At 36.1% G+C, this 25843-nt stretch overlaps 1 protein-coding gene across 1 annotated transcript in view; it reads left to right on the top strand.

Annotated features, from left to right (window-relative positions):
* The first annotated feature begins 1124 nt into the window (after nt 1–1124).
* Nucleotides 1125–25843, top strand: part of ptprn2 (protein tyrosine phosphatase receptor type N2) — a 199445-nt gene continuing 174726 nt past the window's right edge. The window contains exons 1-2 of the mRNA XM_051114640.1: nt 1125–1493; nt 25728–25778. Coding sequence (XP_050970597.1) covers nt 1403–1493; nt 25728–25778 — 142 coding nt within the window. The 5' untranslated portion in view covers nt 1125–1402. The remainder of the gene's footprint in view (nt 1494–25727; nt 25779–25843) is intronic.

The raw sequence follows: 25843 nt of genomic DNA, 5'->3' as shown, positions 1-25843 counted from the left end.
AAATAATTGTTTTTTATTTGAATATATTTTAAAATGTAATTTATTTCTGTGATTTCAAAGCTGAATTTTTAGCATCATTACTCCAGTCACATGATCCTTCAGAAATCATTCTAATATTCTGATTTGCTGCTCAAAACATTCATTATTATTGTTGAAAACAGCTGAGTAGATTTTTATTTTATTATTATTATTTATTTATTTATTTATTTTTTTTTTTTTTTTCAGATTTCTTTGAGTAGAAAGTTCAGAAGAACAGCATTTATCTGAAATAGAAATCTTTTGTAACATTATAAATGTCTGTATCATTCATTTTTATACTGACTCCAAGCCTTTGAATGGTATAGTGTATAATGTTAGAAAAGCTTTTTATTTCAGATAAATGCTAATCTTTGGATCTTTCTGTTCATCAAAGAATCCTGAAAAAAAAAAATGTACTCAACTGTTTTAAATACTGATAATAATAACAAATATTTCTTGAACAGCAAATCAGCATATTAGAATGATTTCTGAAGGATCATGTGATACTGAAGTCTGGAGTAATGATGATGAAAATTCAGCTTTGATCACAGGAATAAATTACATTTTAAAATATGTTCAAATAGAAAATAGTTATTTTAAATAGTAAAAATATTTCAAAATTTTATTTTTTGCTGTTCTTTGGATCAAATAAAGACTTATTTAAAAGAACAACAAAAAAAAACATTAATAATCTTATTGTTCAAAAACTTTTTACTGGTAGAGTGTATTTCGCTTTTTCTCCTTTTTATGTCTGCTTTTGTTCACATAATCCTAGTAATACTTCCCAATTAATGCTCAAACGTGAAACGTGCCCGTATTTAGTCTTCACTATTCATGGTGTAAACTTCATTTTCTCTGCTTGCAAGGGTATGAATGTTGATTGTTTGACATGCTAAATTTTAGCGTTACGTTGACTTGTTTGTTCACCACACACGTGGCATGTGATTTATTTTTGTAGTGCCCTGTTTGTCAGGTATATCATACTAGCGTTTCGGTAGGGGGCACAACCTTTGAGCAAAACAAATGCGCTCAAGAGCAACGCAGATAACCCTTCCTCAGCTGCTTCTGTCTGATAAGAGAAGAGAAGAAAAGAAGTGCCGTCCATCGCTGCAAACTAAATACAACCCACCGCGCAGAAGTCTTAAAAAACACACATCGAGAAAGCGCAAGTAGCTAGTGACGTCAGTATCCGAGGCGGGGCGCTGACCGTGGTGCTGAACGCGCCTCTCGCCTCTTGGAGTTGAGTACAGGACACGGGGTACCAGAGCATCACTCATCTCACTATCCTCCATCGCATTCGCCTCTGACCTACTTCCGCTATAATCACATCACCCCTGAAACGTGAGAGCCGCTATGCCGAATTAACGAGAGCTGTTTGGGCTTGATGGGCAGGATGGCTTCCGTGCGCGCGCTGCTCCTCCTCGCCTTGCTCTCTGTCCACGCGCTCGCCGTTGCCTTCGCGGACAGGAAATTCGGTAAGTTAGTTCAACGTGACGCCCCAGTGAGTGTGTTGTCTGTTGTTCTTACCGTTAGAAATAAGCAAACTTGTGTTTGTTTGTGTATGTGTGTGTTTTCCCGGTTATACACAATTGGTAATAATGAGGTTAATCACAACAGCGGTTTGGCGTGCAGAGCTTAATGTGTATGTGTTTGTGTTTTTTAAAATGCTAATTACCCGTTTGTTCAGAGATGTATCCAACTGGTTGGTTAATTGCATAGTCACGTAAAATCCTTCATCCTTAAGTTATGCGTTTTTACAGCCCTTTAGTGGTTTGATTCTGGGTCACATGTACCTGAATTAACATCCTTGTTGCTTCTGGAGCAATTTCCCCATCAACCAATCAGATTTCAGGGATAGTGGCATAGAACTTGTACACTATGAACCTATTTTTCACTTATTGCACTCTCAAAACAATGGGTTCATGGTAGTACTTTAAGGGTGTATAATACTATTCAAAGGCACCAATATGCACCTATTGGGTGCATACTTCTTTTTTAGGCTTCTGTCCCAGCGATGAACTGAAGGTATAGTTTTTGCACTTTTCGGTGTATATTGTAGTGTTAGTTAAAGGGATAGTTTGCCTAAAAATGGAAATTCTGTCATTAATTACTCACCTTCATGTCGTTTCAAATCGTAAGACCTCTCAGATCTCGTTAAAAAATATCTTAATTTGTGTTCTGAAGATGAACAGAGGTCTTACAGGTTTGGAACGACATGACTTATAATTAGTAATTAATGACTTATTTTTTATTTTTGGGTAAACTGTGATGTGTTTGTGGTTCCAGGACTCTTAAAATCTGCTGATCCAGTAACATGTTCTGGTCCTCAATCTGAAAAAATGGCTCAAATCTGTGTTTTAGAAGAGTTACCTCAGAGCCTTGTTTTCTTGAGCATGCAGAGCACATAGGGTCGCAAGACAAATGGGAGATAGTTCTAGTGCTCCTCACTGACAGTGGATTACATAATCGCGTTACGGTTCGTTAAAGCATCTTGGCAGGCTTCATCTTGCAAAGGCACAGGCCGAGAGCGAGAGCCAGGCTCAGCTGGGAAGGACCTAGCTCGAGCTGTAAACAGACACAGCTTTCCACGCTTCATGAACCGGTGCATTCACACATGGATGGTGAGGGAGCTTTGATCATTGAAGACATGAATGACTGCAAACTTTATTAAAGTCTAGAGCCTTCAAAGACTTGGGCTGGTTTGCCTGTGACATTTCCAACACATGCTATGTGCGTCAAAATCTTGTTTTAGGTCAGAGCTGTGGTGTTGTGGGTAGTGCATGTGCTCATGGGGATGCAATGTTATCGACTTGTTCACTTGATTATTTGGATGTGTATTGAGAATTTTTTAAATATTCTGTTAGGACTGGTTTATATTACATTCACTATTGTTGTATTCATTGTTTGCAAGCTAAAACCTTAATTACAGTAGGCTTGTGATTCTGGTTCTGAAGTTTTTTTTTTTTTTTCTAGAATGCGCAACATGTTAATAAATGATTTGCAAACACTCAGCTGGGTTTGCTCAGGATCATTGTTGTTAAGTAAGCTGTGGTTGGAGAACAGTGCATCATGGGATGGGTGTTTAGAAAAAGGCACTCTCTGCGGCTGGCATATGAGGTTGGCAAAGGCTGGGATGAGCAAGTTCTGTGAAGCCCTGATGAATAGAGCAGTTAAGCATCTCCAAACAGTCTGTTGGAGGCTCATATAACACTTTTTTTGGACTGATTATGGATCTTTCTCCATCTTTCTTCTTTTGTCAGTTTTTTCAGTTGTTCTGTGTAAAAAAATAAAATAAAATATCGCTTAACGCCATGGCGCCAGTATTTATAATGAATTATAAGGATATTCTAAATTTTTTTTATAATGTCTTATAAACACCCTTACAATATGTTGTTTCTAAAACCAGAACTATTAAAAAACATTTAATTATTTTTCTTTTTTTAATTAGATGGGGTAAACTTTAACATTTTTAAAAACAACATTAGAAATGTTGTCTTGGCAACTAACAGACATACAGTAGGTCAAACGTTTACATCCCCCTTTCAGAATCATTTTACCAAAATAAGTGGGTCATACAAAATGCATGTTATTGTTTATTTAGTACTGACCTGAATAAGATATTTCAAGTAAAAGATGTTTACATATAGTCCACTAGAAAAAGATAATTTTTGATTTTATAAAAATGACCCAGTTCAAAAATTTACATCCCCTTGATTTAGCATTTTTGTGCATTTGAACCCTTTCCAACAATGACTGTATGTTTTTTTTTTTTAAGATCCATCTTTTCACACTGAGGACAACTGAGGGACTCATATGCAACTATTACAGAAGATTCAAACACTCACTGATGCTCCAGAAGGGAACACAATGCATTTAGAGCTGGGGGGGGGGTGAAAACTTTTTGAATTTGAAGATCAGGATAAATTTATCTTATTTTATCTTCTGTATCCTTTGAAGGGCAATACTAAATTTAAAAAAATATGATATTTAGGCAAAATAAGAAAAATGTCTCATCTCCATTCTGTTCAAAAGTTTTCACCCCCGGCTCTTAATGCATGTTTTTTTCCTTCTGAAGCATCAGTGAGTGTTTGAACCTTCTGTAATAGTTGCATATGAGTCCCTCAGTGTGAAAAGATGGATCTCAAAATCATGCAGTCATTGGAAAGAGTTCAAATACACAAAAAGGCTGAAAAACCAAAGAATCTGTGGACCTAAAGGTTTTTTTTTTGAAGAACGGCAGGCAGTTTAACTGTTCATGACAAACAAGGGACTCATGAACAACTATCACTAAACAAACAAACAAAAAACACAGCTGAGGATCATTCAGGTAACAACACAGTGTTAAGAATCAAGCATATGTAAACTTTTGAAGGGGGTCATTTTTATAAATTCAAGTATTATTTTCTCTTATGGACTATATGTAAACATCTTTTATGTGAAATATCTTATTCAGGTCAGTGCTAAACAAACAATAACATGAATTTTGTATGATCCCTCTTATTTTGGAAAATAATTAACATTTTTAATGATTCTGAAAGGGGGATGTAAACTTTTGACCTCAGCTGTAAGTTTAGGAAGAATGAAAATGACTGCTAAATAAAACAAAACAAAATGACGTAAAAAATAAACCTAAAAAGTAACATTCAAAAATGAGAAAAACAAACGACTTAAAAAAAAAAAAAAGTAGACACTGAAACTCTTAAAGGAATAGTTCACACCAAAATGAAAATTCTCTCATTAATGACTTGTTCCAAACTTGTAAGACCTTCATTCATCTTTGGAACACAATTAAGATATTTTTAATGAAGTCGAGAGATTTCTGCAAGGGTCCTACCACGGTCAAGGCACTGAAACATAGTAAGTATATTGTCAAAATAGTCCATTGTTGTGAGAACTATCCTTTTAAATGTAACTCAAAGTTGTAGTAAGGTACCGTGCAGATCTTAAACAACATCAAGATATGAGACCTGCATTATAACTATGGGAACTATGATCCTTAAAATGTAAGTGGATGTTGTCCACTTGGGTGTTTGTTTAAATCATCATACTCCTAAATATTAAAACGTACTGTTATAATTATGTCCAGTGGCATGGACAGTGTGCAATGCTGGATTTTTTTGGTCAGGAATTTGCGATTCCAAAGACAGACAGTGGAGTGAGTCAGACTGTCCTGTGAGAGATGCAAATGGTCAGAGATTCTGAATTTTTTATTTTAAAGGTTTTCTTATAGTCTTAGTGATGGCTGAATTCACAATCATTGTGTGTGTCTGTGTACACTCGCAGAAGCCCACTGTTATTTTTAATAAGTCCCTCTGTGTATTATGTTTACGTCATCTAATGAACATGATATAGGAGAGGGTAATTTCCCTCTATCCTCTTCAGCAGCCCCATGAATTTCCTGTGAGGAGCTGGGGAGCGTGGGAGATATTGCTCATCTCAAATGTACAGGAAGCAGCAGAGATTCAAACTGAGCTATTTTAACAGAACAGATTATTTATGGCTCACTTAGAATCTCTGATGCTTCCTGTACATTTGAGGTGAACAATATCTCCCACACCTGACACACCTAGCTCAAAATCACAGAAGAGCTGGCATTTTCAAATACAAATAACTGACAGTGTTCTTGTCTTGTCTTACGTAAAGGAATATTCCGGTTCAGTAGAAGTTAAGATCAATTTGGTAGCACTTGAGGCACACTGTATACAAAAATGTTTCGATAACACATCCTGACCTCATGGTCAAAGTCAGTTTGACGCTATATATAGGCTACTGTAGGTCAGAATAACCCCATTTAAACACAGATAAATGGACAGAGTTTAAGATAGTCATGACACCCAGTCATTTATCTCGGTCAGTTTGTATTAAATAATTCATTATCTACCTGTCTCCATATCTCATCCAAGCCATTCACTGAGGTCTGTTTAAAAGAGAGATTATTTCTGTGAGCCCTGTGAGGTTCAACTTCTCGGTGCATTTAATAAAGCTGCTGTCAGGCAGGTTAGAAGAAAAGAGATGATATGATCAAACGTGGACAGCCTGGCTGAATTTCACAGCCTGGGTCTATTCTGACTTATCTAATGAAAAGGCCTATGGCCTTCGACATTAAAATGTAAAACGTTTCTTATTGTTAAGTCCAAATGATAATTAGTTAAGATTAGCAAATAACACCAATCAAATCTCCTTTTGAAATAATCATAACAATAAATGATATACAGTAAATGATAGCCTAAAGATAATCTTCAACCTTCATTCTGAGTAACGAGCTCCATTTTACTGGATGTATTTCATAATATTTAGAATCAAATTATTACAAATCAAAATTCTGAACAGAAAAGCAGGTGTAAATGTACTAAATTTGCAAGCATTACTGCTTTTCCACAAGCTTTTTAGTTTACACTTGCTGTATCACTGTAATTTAAAAGCCAGTTGAAAATTCTGTCATTGTTTACTCACCCTCATGTCCTTCCAAATCTGTATGACTTTTTTTCTGTGGAATGTAAATTATATTTACAATACATTTCTTTTTTTTCTCAGCCAGTGAGATTCAGCCAGTGATTCAGCCAGTGAGATTCTGTGTCATTTTGGACCCCACTGACTTTCATTATGTGGACAAAACCAGTTAAAAACGGTTCCACAGAAGAAAGGAACACTCTAAAAAAATGCTGAGTTAAAAACAACCCAGCTTGTGGGTAAATATTGGACAGAACACATGCTGGGTTATTTTGACCCAACTGGTTAGGTTAAATGTTTTTACCAAACACGCTGGGTTATTTTAAGTCGACTATTGTTTAAAAATTATTCTAATGCTGGCTTAAAAAGGACTGGAAATTATAAAAAAACACACACATAATTGCTAGAGGCAACAGCAATAATCAGAAGATGAACATTTATTATTAAGCAAGAACACATGGACAAAATACAAGACAAATTGAATTTATTTGGGTGAATACAGCATAGTTTACAATATTACATACATTTAAACTCGTTTAACAAGCATTTTAGACATAAAAAATGTAACATTTCAAAGTAGAATTTTAATTTTAGTGTATTCAACCGTTCTCTGTAATCACTTTTTACCTAAATAGTGCTAATTCTTATGCCGGTGCCGGTGAAATCTGAGCCAGTGAAGGGCTGCTGTTTGCCGCGGCCTTGTGTTTCACTGTAGCTGAAAGATGCCGTGACTGACTCCAAAAACTGCCTATAAACAAACAGTACTGACATTAGAGAACATATTTTATGACTAAACTCAGTACAAAAATGAATAAAATCCATTTATTTTATGCAAGGCAAAAGGCATTTCCAACTTCTGCTAACGCAGCTCACTGAAATCTGGTCCTTTTGTTGCATTGCGTAAAATAATACAATTTACAGCACAGTAAAGACTTTATAAATTAAATAAAATGTATACAAACCTTCATTTTGCTGAAGTGCAAATTGGTGGTGCTGAGAACCGCTCTCTCCTGTACAGGACTCAAAAAGCCTGCGCTTTTTGCGCTTTTTCTGACTGTAACTCAGCAGCTGGGTAGTTTCATCAGAGACAGGCTTAACTCAGTGGTTGGGTGGAAAAAATAACCCAGCGGTAAAAACAACCCAGCAACTTACAGAAAATCTACCCAGCTACCCAGTTACAGAAAATCTACCCAGCACCAGGGTTAAAATATCAAAAATAACCCAATAAAATGACCCAAAGGGCTGAACCCAGCATTTGGGTTAAAATATCAAAAATAACCCAATAAAATGACCCAAAGCCCTGAACCCAGCATTTGGGCTAAAAAAATAACCCAGCACCTGGGTAAAAATATCAAAAATAACCCAATAAAATGACCCAAAGGGCTGAACCCTGCATTTGGGTTAAAAAAATAACCCAGCACCTGGGTAAAAATATCAAAAATAACCCAATAAAATGACCCAAAGGGCTAAACCCAGGATTTGGGTAAAAAAAAAAAATAACACAGCACCTGGGTAAAAAAATATCAAAAATAACCCAATAAAATGACCCAAAGGGCTGAACCCAGCATTTGGGTTAAAATATCAAAAATAACGCAGCACCTGGGTAAAAATATCAAAAATAACCAAATAAAATGACCCAACGGGCTGAACCCAGCATTTGGGTTAAAAAAAAAAACAAACAAACCCAGCACCGGGGTAAAAATATAAAAAATAACCCAATAAAATGACCCAACAGGCTGAGCCCAGCATTTTTTAGAGTGAAGTGATACAAGTTGAAAACAGCATGAGTGTGAGTAAATGAGCAGTCCCATTAGGTATGTCTATTTCCGTTGGCTGTTTCTCAATGAAACTGTCATGAGAGCCTCATGAAGCTTGGAGTGTCACTGCTAATCGTCTCAGTATGAAATCTGATTGTTTCTGAAGCACTGCCTGAGCTGAATGTGTCTGTCATCCCTGTCCTGTTTTTGCTAGATGAGCTTTTGTATCTGCGTGTGGTCTTGTCATCTGTCTTTGTTGGAGTGCGAGATGGAGAGAAAGTCCTTCTTTCTGCTTATGTGTGCAGACACAAGCTGTTATCTGTGAGTGTATCCCAGCATCCTTTTAGCACCCCACTGTGTCTGGCATTCTGGCACGCACAGGTAACGCAGACTGCAATTATAACACATTAAGTAGTGTGTGTGTGCGTGTTTACTTCTCTCATATATCATCTGTGGCATAATTATCCATTTTACTGATTGTGTAAATAATCAGTGACTTTTTAAATCTTGGCAAATTACTCAAATCCCATCCATCATGTGATAGCGTCACCTCACCTCCCACCCGCTGTTATTTCAAATATGTGTTCTCTGCAAACCAGAACCTTTCAGTCTTTACATCTTAGATATATTAGATTTTTTTGTGATTGAAAATAATATGTTTTGTGAGGTCACCAAACTAAAATCTTTTAGTGTTTCATCAGACAATTGAAAGCAAACTTTATAAATATACTGTACTTACAGCTTCATTTTTATTTGCAAACAAAGACTGCAACCTTGTAGGGGTGGGTAATATACTGGTAGAAATTTTGGACTATCGTCTCTATCACAGAGACACATACAGTATAGCATATGCACATATAGGCATTAAATGTCTGTGTCAAAATGCCCATCTTTCCAAGTATCCTTTGTAAACACAGTAATTTAGGCCTTAAGTGAAAGCAAACATCTGAGAAAGAAGATAATATTCCTGTTGTCTGTCATTCATGTTGAGAGAAAATCTCTTAATGCTTTTGACTAAATCACTTTTGTAACTTTAATAAGAGGAAATATACATTTAATTTACACAGTAACGAATATGTACACTACAAAGTTTTTGAACAGTAAGATTTTTTTTTTTTTTAAAGTCTCTTCTGCTCACCAAGCCTGCATTTATTTGATAAAAAATACAGCAAAAGCAGCAATTAAATATTTTTACTATTTAAAACAACTGCTTTCTATTTGAATATATTTGTTCCTGTGATCAAATTTAAATTTTCAGCATCATTACTTCAGTCTTCAGTGACACATGATCCTTCAGAAATGATAGAAATTAATACTTTTATTTGGCAAGAGTGCTTTAAATTGATCAAAAGTGACGATAAAGACCATTATAATGTTACAAAAGATTTCTATTTCAAATAAATGCTGTTCTTCTGAACTTTCTATTCATCTAAGGAACCTGAAAAAATTCCACTCAGCTGTTTAATAATAATAATAATAATAATAAATGTTTTTAAGCAGCATATCAGAATATTAGAATGATTTCTGAAAGATCATGTGACTTGAGTAATGATACTAAAAAATCTGCTTTAAAATCATTGGAATAAATTGCATTTTAAAATATATTCAAGTTGAAAACAGTTATTTTAAACAGTAAAAATACTTCAAAATTTTACTGCTTGTGTTGTACTTCAGATCAAATAAATGCAGGCTTGGTGAGCAGAAGAGACTTCTTTAAAAAACATTACAAATCTTCCTATTCAAAAACTTTTGACTGCTAGTGTAATTTGTTTTTTATTGTTATTTAATCGCAGTCTGTTTGCTTTATTCTTTTTTTAAATTTAGTCTAATATTAGGTTTTTGTTATATTGACTTTGTGATTAATTTCTATGGTACAAAAATTTTTGATATCATAAAGACCTTATTTAAGGCAGAAATAACTACCTTGTGACATATATAGTTAAGGTGAAATAACATTACTCATGTTGTGATGTATTCCATTTGCTCATTTTTTGGGGAACCAAATATAATACTTGAAGAATTGGCCTTTGAAAAACAATATTGGTCGACTATAGACCTTAGTCATGGTAATGCCATATTGAAATGAAAACAAGGCTGTGAGGGATAGAAGTACAGTGCGTTCACACACTGTTCAGCTGATGAAACATCTTTCCCTCACATCCTTGTTTTCATCCGTGGTGAATTCAGTATGCCATTTAACCTGCCTAAGGTTTATAAATCTGAATGTTGGGTATTCCCTCACTGTCTATGGTGGTTGAAAATGAGTTCACTAGGCAGTCAAGCAACCTCTTATCAAGACAAGTAGCCCAGAGCAGATTTTCACATTTGAAAGGACATTAAAAAAGGCCAAATCATAATTGATGACAATGGCCAGTCAACGAACAGTGTTCACAGTCACTAAGCACATCCATATGTTCAAGTTTATTAATGAAGAAACTCCCTGTGGGTGGCAGGTGATCAGACTGTGATGTATTTTCAGTCTCCATGTATTCCTAGAGTTCCATCACGCTTGCTTCAATAAAACTGTGTGCGGCCATCTGAATAAGTATTATGTAAATTCTTGAATTATTTCCCTAATGACCTAGATGTGGACGTATTTTTCACAATCCTTTCTTAGCAGATATTGTATTCCCCACTGACCAACATACAACTGCAAGCAATGCAGTAGCTCTAATTTCATGCATCAGACTATGAGATTTTCTGTATTCGGTCCAGAGGTTTCCTGAGCTTTAAAATAGTGCCATATAGTTTCTTTTTCAGTTCAACTCAACATACATATATTTGTAGAAGGAAAGTAACGAAACCACTAGCACAAAACTTCAGAATTGCAAACTTCAATCCTCATGCATCACAGCTCAATGCCCAGGTAGACAACAATTTCTCAAACCTAAGCCTTACAGTCCATTTTATGTCATTTCTCATTCAAGCTGACTCCAAACTTTGGTATTTTTCATGAAAGTTGAAGAATCATTATGTACATGCTGTCAATAGCAATATTTTATTGAGAGCTGAAAGATCTTTTCTACACAATGGCTGAGTAGGTGGATATATGCCCATTTTCCTCCTCAGTGACTGACTTTAACAAGTATTACTTTGCACTATGGCTGTTCTGACATAGTTTGGTTCTTAATAAGGACATTAGTTACTATTCAGCATTCAAACCACTATACTGGACACAAACACATTTTTACATCAAGAGAATCTTAAGCAATCTTTTGGGCTCAGTACAAGTTAAGCTCAGTCAGCAACACAATCAATTGCAATTGATTAAATCCTTTCCTGCTTCTCTCTCACACACACGCACACACACAACAAACCAGTCCTGATATACTCTCACCTCTATCAGACAGTTAGTTTTGATATTCGGGCGAAGCGAGTGGTTTCGCATGTCCTTAATGATCGGCACTCCTGTCTGAGCATGTGAATTGACTTGGCTAATTAGAATAGTAGGTCTCTCTCTCACATTCCCCTCATTGAGTGTCACTTGTCTCTGCCTCATCTCTCCCTTGGGTTTTGACGGTCTGTCATGTGAGTGCGTGTGTCCACGTGCATTTTGTCCCCCTAGAGAAATAGCTCTGAGTTACTCCAAAATCTGATGATGTTGTCTGTAGTCTTCTATCCTCCATTTTCTTTCCTCTCTCGTGTATACGTCTAAATCATTTAACAGGACAGAGGGAAAGGTCACGCTGTCTATTCCTGACTCCCATAGTCCCACCACATCCTGTCTCTCACATCTTTAATTCATACTGATAGGTTGATGCCTGGAGCCCCCTAGTGGGTAATTGCTTTCACACCTGAAAGGGTCTTTCCTTTACCTGACGTGGTTCAGCCAACATTTATATATATATATATATGTATGTATGTATGTATATATATATATATATATATATATGTGTGTGTGTGTGTATATATAAATGTTGGCTGAATATATATATATATATATATATATATATGTATGTATGTATATGTATATGTATATAAATATATATATATATATATATATATATGTGTGTGTGTGTGTGTATATATATGTATATGTATATGTATGTATATATGTATGTGTGTGTGTGTATATGTATACATTTATTTATAAGGTCTTGATTGAAAAGAGGAATGCATGAATTGTTTAAAAGTAGTGACATTTGAGGATAAGTATAATGTTTTTCAGGTTTTACACCCATCTAGAAAAAGGGCGTACATTCCCACTAACAGCAAATTAATCAGTTTTAACTCCCATAGAGAATTATGCTTAGTACTGTATGTTTATTTGCTCCAATTACCATGGAAATATCCATGTGCCATTGTTTTCAAACAGTTTTGTTCTTTTAAGAAATACATGACTTCTCGACAAATATGAGTAAAGACAAAGCAAAGCGAATATTTAAAGAGCCTTGTTCTGACTAGTGGTGGAAGAAATGCATGAATAATCTGGTTAAAGATTTAAAGATACCCTGATGAGCTATTACTTCAGTTTAAAAGTAAAAATTCTTTTAAGCTTCTAAGTACAAATGGACAAAACTGCTTACTTTTGCATGTCAAAAAGTAGAAATACTGATTTATTACGACTATTGTTCTTTGCAGTTTGATATATTGTAATTTGTTCACCCAAAAATGAAAATTCTGTCAACAATTATTGACCTTCATGTTGTTCCAAACCCACAAGTCCTTCTTTCATCTTTGGAACATAAATTAAGATATTTTTTATGAAATCTGAGAGCTTTCTGACCCTGTATAGACAGCAACGCAACTGACATTTTAAAGGCCCAGAAAGGTAGTAAGAACATCATAAAAACAGTCAATGTGAGATCAGTGGTTGAACCTTAATTTTATGAAGTAATGAGAATACTTTTTGTGCCCAAAGAAACAACATAATGACTTTATTCAACAACAACTTCTCTTCTGTGTCATTGTCCGTTGCCATTCACAAGAGTACCACGATGCATGCCTTTGGTGCTGCTGATGCAGGAGCCAGCGTTCTGACATAGAACCTGGATGCGCTGCACCAGAAGAAGAGGCATGCTGTACTTAAAACAGTCTTCATAAACATGTCTGAAGATTTTGAGAGAGGATGACTTTTTCCCAGAATTACTTATTCTAACCAGAGTGTACAGATGATAAACTAAAACAGGGGTGCTCAACCCTGGTCCTGGAGATCGACCTTCCTGCGGAGTTCAGCTCCAACCCTGACTAAACACACCTGAACCAGATAATTGGGATCTGAAGGAGCACTTGATAATTAAAGACAGGTGTGTTTGATTAGAGTTGGAACTAAACTCTGCAGGAAGGTAGATCCCCAGGAACAGGGATGGGCACCCCTGAACTAAAAGATATTGACGTTCTATTTCAGAACGCTGGCTCCTGCGTCAGTAGAACCACGCACATGTGTCGTGTTACTCTCGTGAACACGTGTCGAACGCTGACACGGAGGAGAAGAAATTGTTGAATAAAGTTATTTTTGTTCTTTGCGCACAAATAGTATTCTTGTAGCTTCATAAAATTAAAGGGGTGGTTGATTGTGATTTCACTTTTTTAACTTTAGTTTAGTTTAGTTAGTGAGTAATGTTGCTGTTTAAGCATAAACAATATCTGCCAAGTACGATGCTAAAAGTTCAATGTAATGTCTATGAAAACGGCTCGTACGGACTACAGCGAGCTACTTCCCAGGTTGGTGACATCACAAACCCAAAAATTTACATAAACCCCACACCCAGGAACATGCAACAAAGTCCATAGCTTTTTTTTGTCCATAGCTTGAACGAAACCAAAGGTATGGCTATCTTAAGGTTGGCTGATAGCAATTATTTTTACGAATTAAATTTTGAGAAAAACGAGTTTAAAGTGAAACGGCTTTCACTTTTAATTCGTGGGATTAATGAGAGGTGTCTGTCAAGACAGGAACGCTATACTGCATCATTACACAAACAGACTAACGTCCGTTTTCCGTTGTTTATCATGGACATAGTCTCTGAGCTTTTGATCACCTCTTGTATGTTTAGATAGCATGAATAATGTACCTTGTAATTTACACTTAGAAAAGCAAGCGAAGCGCAACTGTTCACGCACTGTGCATAAAACAGACTGTCATCGGACTCCTCCTTTTTAGTACATTCATTGTCTAATCCTTGCTCTCTGGAGGTGAAATAGTCCATTATAACATTGTTTAGGGCACTGACATCACCAAGATTGAGCAGATTGAGACGAGTAAGATCGTTTAAGTAAGCAGCCACAGTACTTCAGACTGCGTTGTTGTGCTCTGCCATCTCATGATACAAAAATAAATAAATAAATAACTTTGTGTGCCGTAGTTTACACTGGCAGAGAATGTGCATTGATACACTTTTATTAAACATGTTACGTGGTTTATTTTAATAGGTTAACTGTTTTTGTGATGTTAAGGGAAAGCACCTCAGCAGCGTGTTCTTAACGTCATTTCTGCTTGCTGCAATAAATCACAATTTTTTTCTGCACTAAACAAGTGAATTTCACCAAGATATTTTCAGAGATGACAGACAAGATGTTATAGAATAATAATTTAATGAAAACCCAATTTTGACAAAAAAATTTACATTCAACCTATTTTTCGAATTTTCTGAAAACGTTCCAGTGCAACATCCGACGGGTTTTCCCAGATTGCATCACATATGAATCACGATTCTGTCTTCTAATGGATTCACAATTTTCAAAAACAATGTTGTAAAGCAGCGGTTCTTAATCCTGTTCCTTGTGCCCCCCCTGCTCTGCATCTCTTTCTCTCTCTCACCCTGCCCTTTTGAGCTTAGACACTATAGTGTCCATTCGGTCAAGTCTAGGTGTCCCCGGTAATGATAAAAGGTACCCTATAATGATACAAATCCATGCAATGGTTTTTAATTAATCTGTAAAAATAATATCCCCTTTTTCAAATCAAGCCATTCTCAGATGCCTGTCAGTGCTTTACCTCAGACCTGTCTTAAATCAGCTGTAACAGTCCGACCTCCATTGTTTCGATGCCTGAAAAGGGATGTAAGTTAGACAAGAATATCTCTGATTGAGTGATTGAGGTGTTGTGTTGCTGGATGTAATAATGAATGTAGTGGTCGTCATTTACTCCCGACCTCTGAGCCGCTGAAGATGCAGTGGATTAAGTTTGTTTGTGAAGGGAATGCGCCTCCTGATCTACATATATCCGTCTATGTTTGCGCAAATCATTTGTGATCCAGCTTCACTTACAGCAGAAGTGAGTATAAGAGGTTCTTTATGAATCTTTGCGATCACCTTTCCTAATAATGTGCTAGTTAGCAAGTTTAGTGGCTAAATCCGGATAAAATAAACAATCTCTCTGAGCACAGCTCGACACTCCACTCCACGTAGAGAAGAGAGGGGTGGGGCGAGCAGAGCTCATTAACATTTAAAGCAACCTCGACCAGAACAAGATGATTTTTGCAGAGCTGATTTTGGCAAGGTGAAAAGGGTGTTGTTTTACACTACCATTGAGAATTTTTAACCAAAGTATATTATAGACTTTTCATTAAGACCTTAAAAAAATCATATCAACTTGTGGAAAATGGGCATCCGATGACCCCTTTAATGAGAGTAATTTATGGCAGAATTTAAATTTTTTGGTGAACTGTCCCTTTAAGTTATACTCTTCTTTAAGGGTTTTCTGATTGCTTTCTGACAATTAAATATGCATGGTTTGCAAGTATAAGAACTGTCACTCAGGATTTTTCATTCTGGTAGTGTGTTATAACTGTGGCCGCTAGAGTGTTTGAGTTTTTAATGTTCTGCTGCAGTTGTCATCAGTGATGGAACCTGGTTCAGGGTCGCAACGATTTCTCACTGCTCTGAGATGCACATACACATGCAGTCAACATCTTAAAAAACAATACAAGAAACAAAACTGGCCAGTTCTCTGAGGAACAAAATGGAATTCATAAGTCTCTGCAAGAACTCCTGTCACCGGTTTCTTCAGTTACCCATAATAAGCCATAAAGTCTTTGAGGCATAATATTCATCTATAGGATATAGAGAAGGATACTTGTGGCACCTTCTGGTTTCTGAGAAACCCCCAATAATGGTGAGTACTTTATTATGGTCCACCATAACCATTAATTCAAGTCAAGATTGTTTGGATAGGTAACCCTTCCTGCGCTTCTCACAATGTTAACATAATAGCAGTTTCAGCGGATAAATCATGGTGTTAATAAACTTTATTAGATTCCATCCTCTCTTTACACTGAGAGGGAGGGCCAAATTGAACATAATGTATGTGGGTGTGAGAAGATTACCTATATGTGAGCAGTTTTCACAACAGTAACATTGTCTTAAGCCTCCCTTTTAGATGGCTTAATATATTACAAATCAAGCAAAAACCTTCATTTGTTGAAGAATTCGGAATGTTTTTTATTCAAATATTTCTGACCTATTACTAGGCATTCAGTGCAAACCTTTCAGTTAACAAAGTCGTTAAGAAACAATAAATAATATACTATTAAATAAAAAAATTATCATGTTATGATCAGCATAGATATACTATCGTGCTACATCTTTTTAAATTTTTTGTACAGGTGAGCTGACTTTTTCCTTTCTGGGAAAACAAACATGGTTGGTTCATTAAAAGTGTTATTAAAATTTTTTTGCCTTCACCTTGAATGAGTTGGCTTTTTTTAATGAGACTCGGTGAGCACAAAACTCTCCTGTTCAAGATGCGCTATTAATTTACACTCAGGTCATGTACCCCCTGTCTGAAAACAACACTGATTCTTTTCCATCCCACTCTCATTTCCTCCTACTCTCTCTCTCTACAGCCCCTTCCTCTCGCTTTTCCTCTCTTTTCTTGATTTGCCTCTGCTTTACCTGCCAAAAGCCCATTTAGCAAGCTACACCAAGGGACAGTGTGAATCTGAAAACAAGTCAACATAAGGTTGAAGGAAGAGAGAGTCATGTCCTTGGCATATGTCACGATTAATGGTAATTGGAAGAGAAGAGATAGTGCCTCCTAATTAAATGTCTCATATGCTAGGTATACACCTAAACTGTAACATATCATTTCTCTAGTGAAATGGACATCTTCATACACTCTGTGCAAAATGTGCCAAAATTGAGGGTACGGCAGCTTGTCACTTGGGTAGGACCCTTAATACCTTAATACCTTATATACCCCTAAAGTGTGCATATGTGTAGTAATATAATAGTAATATAATCAATAGTAGTATAATCATATTACGGTTGGTTCCTGTGCTTGATTCTATGAAAGCCCGTTTCCGCAACTGTATAAAAAAATTAAAAAGGTTATTGTAATTTTCTATCTCACAATTCAGAATTTTTTTCTCAGAATTGTGAGATATAAACTGGCAATTGTGAGAAAAATTGGGATTTTTTTTTCTCGAGTTTGTTTCTCGCAATTGTGACTTTTTTTTATATCTCACAAATTGTGAGTTTATATCTCACAAATCTGACTGTAAGATGTAAACTCACAATTGGGAGTAATAAAGTCAGAATTCTGCATTTTTTCTTGCAAATGCGAGTTTATATCTCCGAAATCTGACCTTTTCTCTCGCATTTCTGACTTTTTTTTTCTAAGAATTGTGAGATATAAACTCAGAATTGGGAGTAATGAAGTCAGAACTGCACATTTTGTCTTGCAAATGCAAGAAATCTGAAATGCAAGAAATTTGTATCTCGCAATTCTGACTTTTTTCTTTCAATTGCGAGTTTATTTCTTGCAATTCTGACTTTTTTTCTCACAATTGCAAATTTATATCTTGCAGTTCTGATTTTGTTTTTCACAACTGTGAGTGTATATCTCGCAATTCTGACTTTTTGGGAGTAATAAAGTCAGAATTGTGAATTTTTTTTACAATTGCGAGTTTATATCTTGCAATTCTGACTTTTTCCTCACAATTGCAAGTTTATATCTCACAATTCTGACATTTTTCTCACAATTGTGAGTTTATATCTTGCAATTCTGACTTTTTTCTTGCATTTCTGACTTATTTTCTCAGAACTGTGAGATACAAGCTTGCAATTGTGAGTAATAAAATCAGAATTGTAATTTTTTCTTGCAAATGTGAGTTTGTATCTCGCAATTCAGATTTTTTTTTCTTGAATTTGTGAGTTTATATCTCACAATTCTGACAGTACTTATCTAAGTTACCCACCAGTTTGTCTTTTACTGTCACTGTCAGGAACTATACAACACCTAACAATTCTCTTCAGCTGTGACTAATTCAGCACGCCTCTTGTATCCTATTGCTTGTATGAAGCAATTTTATACACACTAATAGAACTACTATGAACCATTTTGGTGTAACCAAGGTATACAGGTGTCCCTTTGAGGGTACTGTCTCATACTCTCCTAATATTAAAAAAAGGAGTCATAGAGCTGCTACAAAACTCATTTCAATTAGGAATTAATTAAGATGAACAATACCCAAAACCATTTCAGTGGAATAAATGCAATTAAAACACATTTCTTACAGCCATAAGAAAACACTGGAGGCCTATAAAAACACTGCAATATGCATTATAAAAATCTTTCCCCAATGCAATTACTTGTAGAGTTATTTTAGAAATGAGCATGTAATAAACATTACAGTGCAGTTTAATCCAGATCCAGAGTCTATGTCTGAAAGGGTTTGAAGAGACGAGTGTCTGATAAACAGGGCAGTGATTCTCTCTGTGGTCTGGGTAATAATAAAAATGGGGTTGCTAGAGGTTAGGTATATTCACTGGTCGAATTTGAAATGCATCCTCAGGATGAAATGACCCTTAAAGTTGACAGGTCGGTTTCTGTGCTTGTTGATGGAATAAAACATCTAGACACTTTCCTGAACTGTACAAGAATTGTTAGCACATTTATAGCAATATACTGTAACATTCTTGAGAAAGAGTTTATGTAATTATACTGGCTATACATCAGTAGTTCCTCAGATCTCATCAGAGTTACAACTATTTTAAAATCTGAAATCTGAGGATGCAAAAAAATCTAAATACTGAGAAAAATGAAGTTCTTAGCAAAGCATATTACTAATAAAAAATTAAGTTTTGATATATTTATGGTAGGAAATTTACTAAATATCTTCATGGAACATAATCTTTACTTATTATCCTAATGATTTTTGACGTAAAAAAAAAACGATAATTTTGACTCATACAGTGTATTTTTGGCTATATACCTGTGTTACTTAAGACTAGTTTTGTGGTCCATGGTCATGTATGTTTAGGATAAAGTCACACAAATATGTCCATTAGGTAGACTTTTATTAAGTGATACAATCACTTTTATTTATTTATTTACAATAAAATTGTAGGAACATTTCATAAAAATAGTAGAATACAAGGTTCTATATTTATGATATAGCTTTTTGATCTACCTATAGTGCAAGCCATTAACAGATATTATAAATGTGCTGAAAATTATAAAATGTGTAATTATATAGCAGTTGATTCATTTACATCCTTAAAATGGTCTACAATAATACCAGGCCAAAAATGATTAAAGTCCAATCATAAGTGAATAGAGTCTCTACCCTCTATGGATCACAGTGAATTAATAATGCAGAATCCAGGTCACTTGGCACTGGTTATTTTTAACCTCACCAAAATCCATTTTCACACCGCATGTAGTTAAGACGGTCGAATTAGTATGGAGAGGAAGCGTTCTTAGCACCTGTGTCATACACATAAACTGTTTTTACCATAAAAGACGTTGGATATCCATAAAAGGTAGACGTTTAAGTGTGTATAAATCTCCCAGCCTAAATAAAACACTAATTCACGCCATCATCGCTCAGTATGCAGTTCTGCAGGTTTGCTTTAATTACCATAGAATGGGGCTTTGCATGCACTGCTGTTGTTGTTCATCCTCACAAACTGAACCTCTGGGGAAATGAGGCACTGTGTGAGTGGTGGGAGGGTAAAATGGATTCTTCATAAAGATGTCAGCCTGTAGGCTTCAGTCAAAGCGTCTTGCTGTGGGAGGGGTGAAGAGTCAGATGTGTTCAGCACCTGGTGTGCTTCCTGTGGCTCAGAGAAAGGAGGAAATTTTCATCAGATACAAGCACAAAATGTAATTGTGCTAGAGTGTTGCGTGCTAGTTGGAGAAAACGGTACGACTAAATGAATGTTTGTTTCAATTTCATTTTATCTTTCTGTGTGACACTGTACTGGTGCAATTGGCATCTTAGGGTTTGTCATCTCCATTAAAACGTTTGTTTTTTGAATGCTTTAAATCAACAAGCTCCTTCTAAATTACTGCTGAGTGCAACAGTTATGTCTGAAAGCATGTTGCTGTCGGAAGTCAGAAGTAAAAATAAAATTTTTGTCCCATTTTTAACAATAACTTATAAACCTTTAAGGACAGACCTACTGCGAGCTACGAAGTTGTTAGGGACAGTTCACCCAAAAATGTAAATTCTGTCATTAATTACTCACCCTCATGTTGTCCCAGACCCATGAGATTTTCGATCATCTTCAAGACACAAATTAGGATATTCTCAATGCAAAATTCAAGAGCTTTTTGACTCTGCATAGAGTGAAATGTCACTGGTTACTAGACATCAGTGGTTCTTTGCTCACAAAAAGTATTCTCATATCTTTAAAAAATTAAAGTTGAACCAATGATGTCACATGGACTATTTTAATGATGTTCTTACTACCTTTCTGGGTCTTGAATGTGGTAGTTGCATTGCTGTCTATGCAAAGACAGAAAGCTCTCGGATTTCATCAAAAATATCTTGAAAATTTTGTCATTAATCATTTACCCCCATGTCATTCCAAACCAATAAAAGTTTTGTTCGTCTTCAGAGCACCAATTTAAGATATTTTGGATGAAAACCAGAAGGCTTTTGACTGTCCCATTGACTGCCAGGTAAATACCACTGTCAAGGCCCAGAAAGGTATGAAAGACATTGTCAGAATAGTCCATCTGCCATCAGTGGTTCAATCTGAATTTTTTGAAGCAATGAGAATACTTTTTGTATGCAAAGAAAATTAAAATAACGACTTTATTCAACAATTCAACTTATCTGTGTCACCTTAGCACCATTTTGGAAAACATATTCTGGATGCAAACTGTGTGTGCTGTTCTGTCATCTGCACCACATAGATACTCTGTTTTTGTTCGAATCAAAGCATAAATAAATGCAGAAGAGGTATCCTTGTAGTGCGCCTGACACAGAACAGCGTACGCAGTTTGCATCCAGCGTATATTCTCCAAAATGTCACTACGGTGACGTGGAGGAGACGAATTGTTGAATAAAATTTTTTTTTTTTTGCATACAAAAAGTATTTTCATCGCTTCATAATTTTCGTTGCTTCAGATTTAACCACTGATTGCAGATGGACTATTCTGATGATGTCTTTCATACCTTTATGGGTCTTGACAGTGGTATTTACCTGGCGAAGACGAACGAAGGTCTTACGGGTTTTGAACGACATGAGGGTGAGTAATTAATGACAATTTTTTTTTTTTTTCGGTGAACTATCCCTTTTATCAATCAGTTTGAATTATTTAAATATATATATATATATATATATATAGATAATAGTTTAACATAGGACTTCCTGGTGAAAAACTTCAATAAATAAATAAATAACATTGCAAATAATATATTGCAAATAAACATTGCAAAAATATTGCTGAGCCAATTGATTTTGCTTTGTAATGATCTAGAAATTTGTTTTTCTTAGCATAAGCTTTAATTACATTTTAATAACTTAATCATCTTGTCAGGGTTGATATTCTAATAATGTCAGCAAAAACAATTATCCCTTACATATTGTCTTCGCATTATAGTATTGTCACTGGCAAAGACTAACAATCTCAAAACAAGTGTTTTATTTAGATTGAACTATATGGTAATCTATTGCTGAAGCGTTTCTCTTCTGTGCACTGTGCCATGGGAGCCTCTTGTCTTCCCTATGGTGAAAAAAATAGACTTCAGCTATTACTCTTTAATTATGTTTCCTTTTAATCAACCTCAGGAGCCAACAAGCACAGGCCGGCCAGGGTGCGCAGACACTCTTCGGAGATAACAAATGGTTTTGTCGACCTGATTTAGGAGCTAGTAGCAGGCAGAACGCGTTTTATCCAGACAGACGTCGAAGTGAGGAACGGGGGTAATTAATATGGAATGCTGATGAGAATTCTGACAAGTTCTAATAAAAGAGGCTGAGTGGTTTGATAAGACTTGAGTGCCCAGGAGTAATTACAGAGCTTTAAACAGTGTGTAGACTGGAGTTTAGTGTGGGACTGTCTTCATGTTTAATAGAGACTGAATCTTTACTTGACCCTCCCTCCGCTATTGACAGGCCATTTATTACAGCTGGCTTTCTGAATCAGCATGCCAGTATCTGCACTCATAGCTAATATCTTTTGGGAAGATTTTCTGAGGTGTTTTGGAGGCATATTTTGCTCTAGTTTGTTGATTCTGTTTGGCTCCTTTATGGATTATGAATTTTCCAGTAATGACAGCTGTGAGGGCATACAGGCAGGGACAGAGAAAGACATAATAAAGCAAATGTGTGGGTTATAAAGTGATCTCAGAGGCTTGAGAAAGAAGGAAAAAATGAAACATTTCTCTACTGTGAACGACGTAATGCATGTGGTAATAAAAAAGGGAAAGGCAAAATGAGAGCTCTGATTCTTACTCTCTCTCTCTTCCTTTCAGGGACATTTGTCTTTCCCTTGTGCTTTATCAAAGGACAGCTGCTAAAGAGTCCCTTGGCCATGCGCGCACACACACACACACACACATTGGCACGTGTACAAAGCTCTGTAATCTTTTCTCTTGTCACCTAAGAGCTCCCTTTCAGTCCCGTCTCCATGGAGACAGCAAACTGTTTTGTGTCACAGTTTGTGTTCTGGTCGGTTCAGCCTCAGCAGTCTGTGTGTTCACATCTAATCCTGCTTCATCTCTCTAGAGCCCATGTCCACAATAATTACATGAACTTTTGTCATTTTCTTTATGCATCTACCATATCATTGGTGAACAGGAAGACCTGTCTGTTTCTTTCTCATGTACTCCAGGGATGATTGACTGAGAGGAAGGTACCGCTCTGTGATGAATGACTTTATAAGTCAATAGATGAAATCACACTGAACCATGAAAGAATGTGAATCACATGATGCAGCATCACACCTTTCTTCATCTAGCATTGTATCCGTCTGTTATTATTTGTGACTCTGGACCAAATCATAAGTCTCAATGTTTTAAAATTAAATAAATAAGCTTTCCATTGATGTACGGTTTGTTATGATAGGACAACTATTTGAAATCTGAAATCTGAGGGTGCAAAATATCAAAATATTGAAAAGTCGCCTTTGAAGTTATCCAAATGAAGTTCTTAGCAATGCATATTACTAATCCAAAATTACATTTTGCCATATTTACGGTAGAAAAGTTACAAAATATCTTCATGGAACATGATCTTTACTTAATATCCAAATGGTTTTTGGCTTAAAAAAATCTATAATTTTGCCCCATACAATGTATTTTTGGCTATTTCTACAAATATACCTGTGCTACTTGTGGTTTTGCGGTCCAGGGTCTCATTTTCTATATCTCACCCCACTCGCTTTTTTTATTTTCTTTTTTATAAATGTTCTGTGCCTTATTCTTCTCCTTTGCCTACTGTAAAACTGTTTTTAGCTGAATATGTAAATAAATAACACATCATTATTAAGAAGACAGGCATAGTAAATTAAATTTAACGTCAAAAAGGAGTGCTGATAGTTCATCAGCACAGGGATTTTCCACTCTACAATGGGTTTTTCTACACGTTACATTGCTACGCCAATAGGTTGCGATAAGTGACTGTCCACTGAGACAATGATCAATTCACTTAACGGTTACTTTTGAAAACATTGACTGATTGAGGAACGATATACATATGAGTCAGTCATTAAATCATTTACTCAACCGATTCAGTCAACAACAGTGAATCATTTAGGAACGAAACAAGTGAGTCATTGAGTCATTTACTCAACTGATCCATTCAGCAATAGGCCAATTGATTCATTTGGGAACGATACAACTGTGAATTACCCAGAGACGCAAAACGGTAGATTTTCCATTCGTGGAGCGAATATACTGGTGATTTTAATCCTACAGTGTAAGCTGCTTAATACTAACTTGTTCATCCACCTTAAGAGAGGGCACGGCCATTTTGTAAATGTTAAGGGGTCTAGCTTCCGGTCTTATCTGTGCCCAGCTATCTTTAGCCATACAAAAAGCTCCTTTTGCTGCTTGATACTGCAAATTGGCGTGTCTTGCCTATTATTTTAATGTATTATCTTAATTATGAACACACTGGTTTGTAGTGCAAACAGTTTTGCCATTTACTGCACATTGCTGTTCTTCTCGTTATTTCCCTATAGAATATATTCATGACACATTATCAATCGGTTATATTGGTGGCACTGAACATAAACAATGCCGCTGAACCGAATGCTGTACCAATCTGTCGGACCGGGGAAAACATTTGGAGTACTATAGACTGCCAAAAGTTATAACAAATCAAGGAGAAGAGTGCAAAACTGTCTGAGGAACAAAGGCTCTTGTGGTTGGCCAAACTGAACCGGGATTTCCAGGGCAACAATTTTGACAACATTCGTGTTTGTTATTATTTCCGGTCAGGGCTAATATCTTATTTACCGGTAATACTGCTTGTACGTATCTTTACCACCTATTAACTTTAGTCAGTCAAAATATTGCACCCTTTCCTGCTTACTAAGTCCTTCTCTGTATGATTTAGCAGCTTCCACATGTTTCACAAACTGCTTCCACACGTTTCGTATTCAGCACATATTCAGTAGTACATTAACTGTGCAATCAATGCTGTTGTTTACATCCGAGTATGCCAATATGGCCACACATACGGGTAACTGACCAAATCGTGACGCAAGCAAGTACTGCTCACTGCAGAGCCGAATGGCCTCCAGCTCCCCCTCTCTGGAGGTCCAGCTCCACCTCTGTGTGAACTAATGGGTGGAGTTAGGGTTAGGATAGGGTAAGGGGTAGGGTTAGGGTGTGGTTAGGTGTCTATCTCCACCCATTATCTCCAGCGAGGGGGAGCTGGAGCTCCAGCTCCTCCCATCTGGCTCTGCAGCGAGCACCCTCTTGACGCAAGTGCAAACCCTGTATAGCAGCTAATGTACTGGAAGTCTCGCCCAAAAGTTTACTTCCGTGTTAAAGAATAAGGTGCATTGAATTAATGAATATTGGAAAAGCATTATCACACATGCAAAAGGCTATAGTTGTTGCAGGCGCTAAAAATGAATTGTCCAGTGTCGAATCAAAAGCGCATAAATTACGGATATTTCAACGTCTGTTTACTTCCCAAAGTCCCACTAATTAGAAGTCTGTCTTACATGGCTAATTTTTTGCTTCCTCGGGTTGCATTTCAGATATTGATCTGAAGAAACTTAATGAGTTGTACAAACTGCTTTTATGAATTCCCTCACCCATTTCAGTGGCTTTCCATTCCAATTATGTTGATTTAAATCTTTTTTTTCAACAGGTTGTCTGTTTGAAGATGAGGTATGTGAGTCGTATGAAGCCTGCATCAACGGTGAGTCATTAAAAATATACATTTTGGACTATCACCATTTAAAATAAATGCTTTTCATTAAAACT

This window comes from Labeo rohita, chromosome 7, assembly GCF_022985175.1.
Source record: "Labeo rohita strain BAU-BD-2019 chromosome 7, IGBB_LRoh.1.0, whole genome shotgun sequence".
NCBI lineage: Eukaryota > Metazoa > Chordata > Actinopteri > Cypriniformes > Cyprinidae > Labeo > Labeo rohita.
The sequence above is the reverse complement of the archived record's forward strand: the minus strand, read 5'-3'. Positions and strand labels throughout refer to the sequence as shown.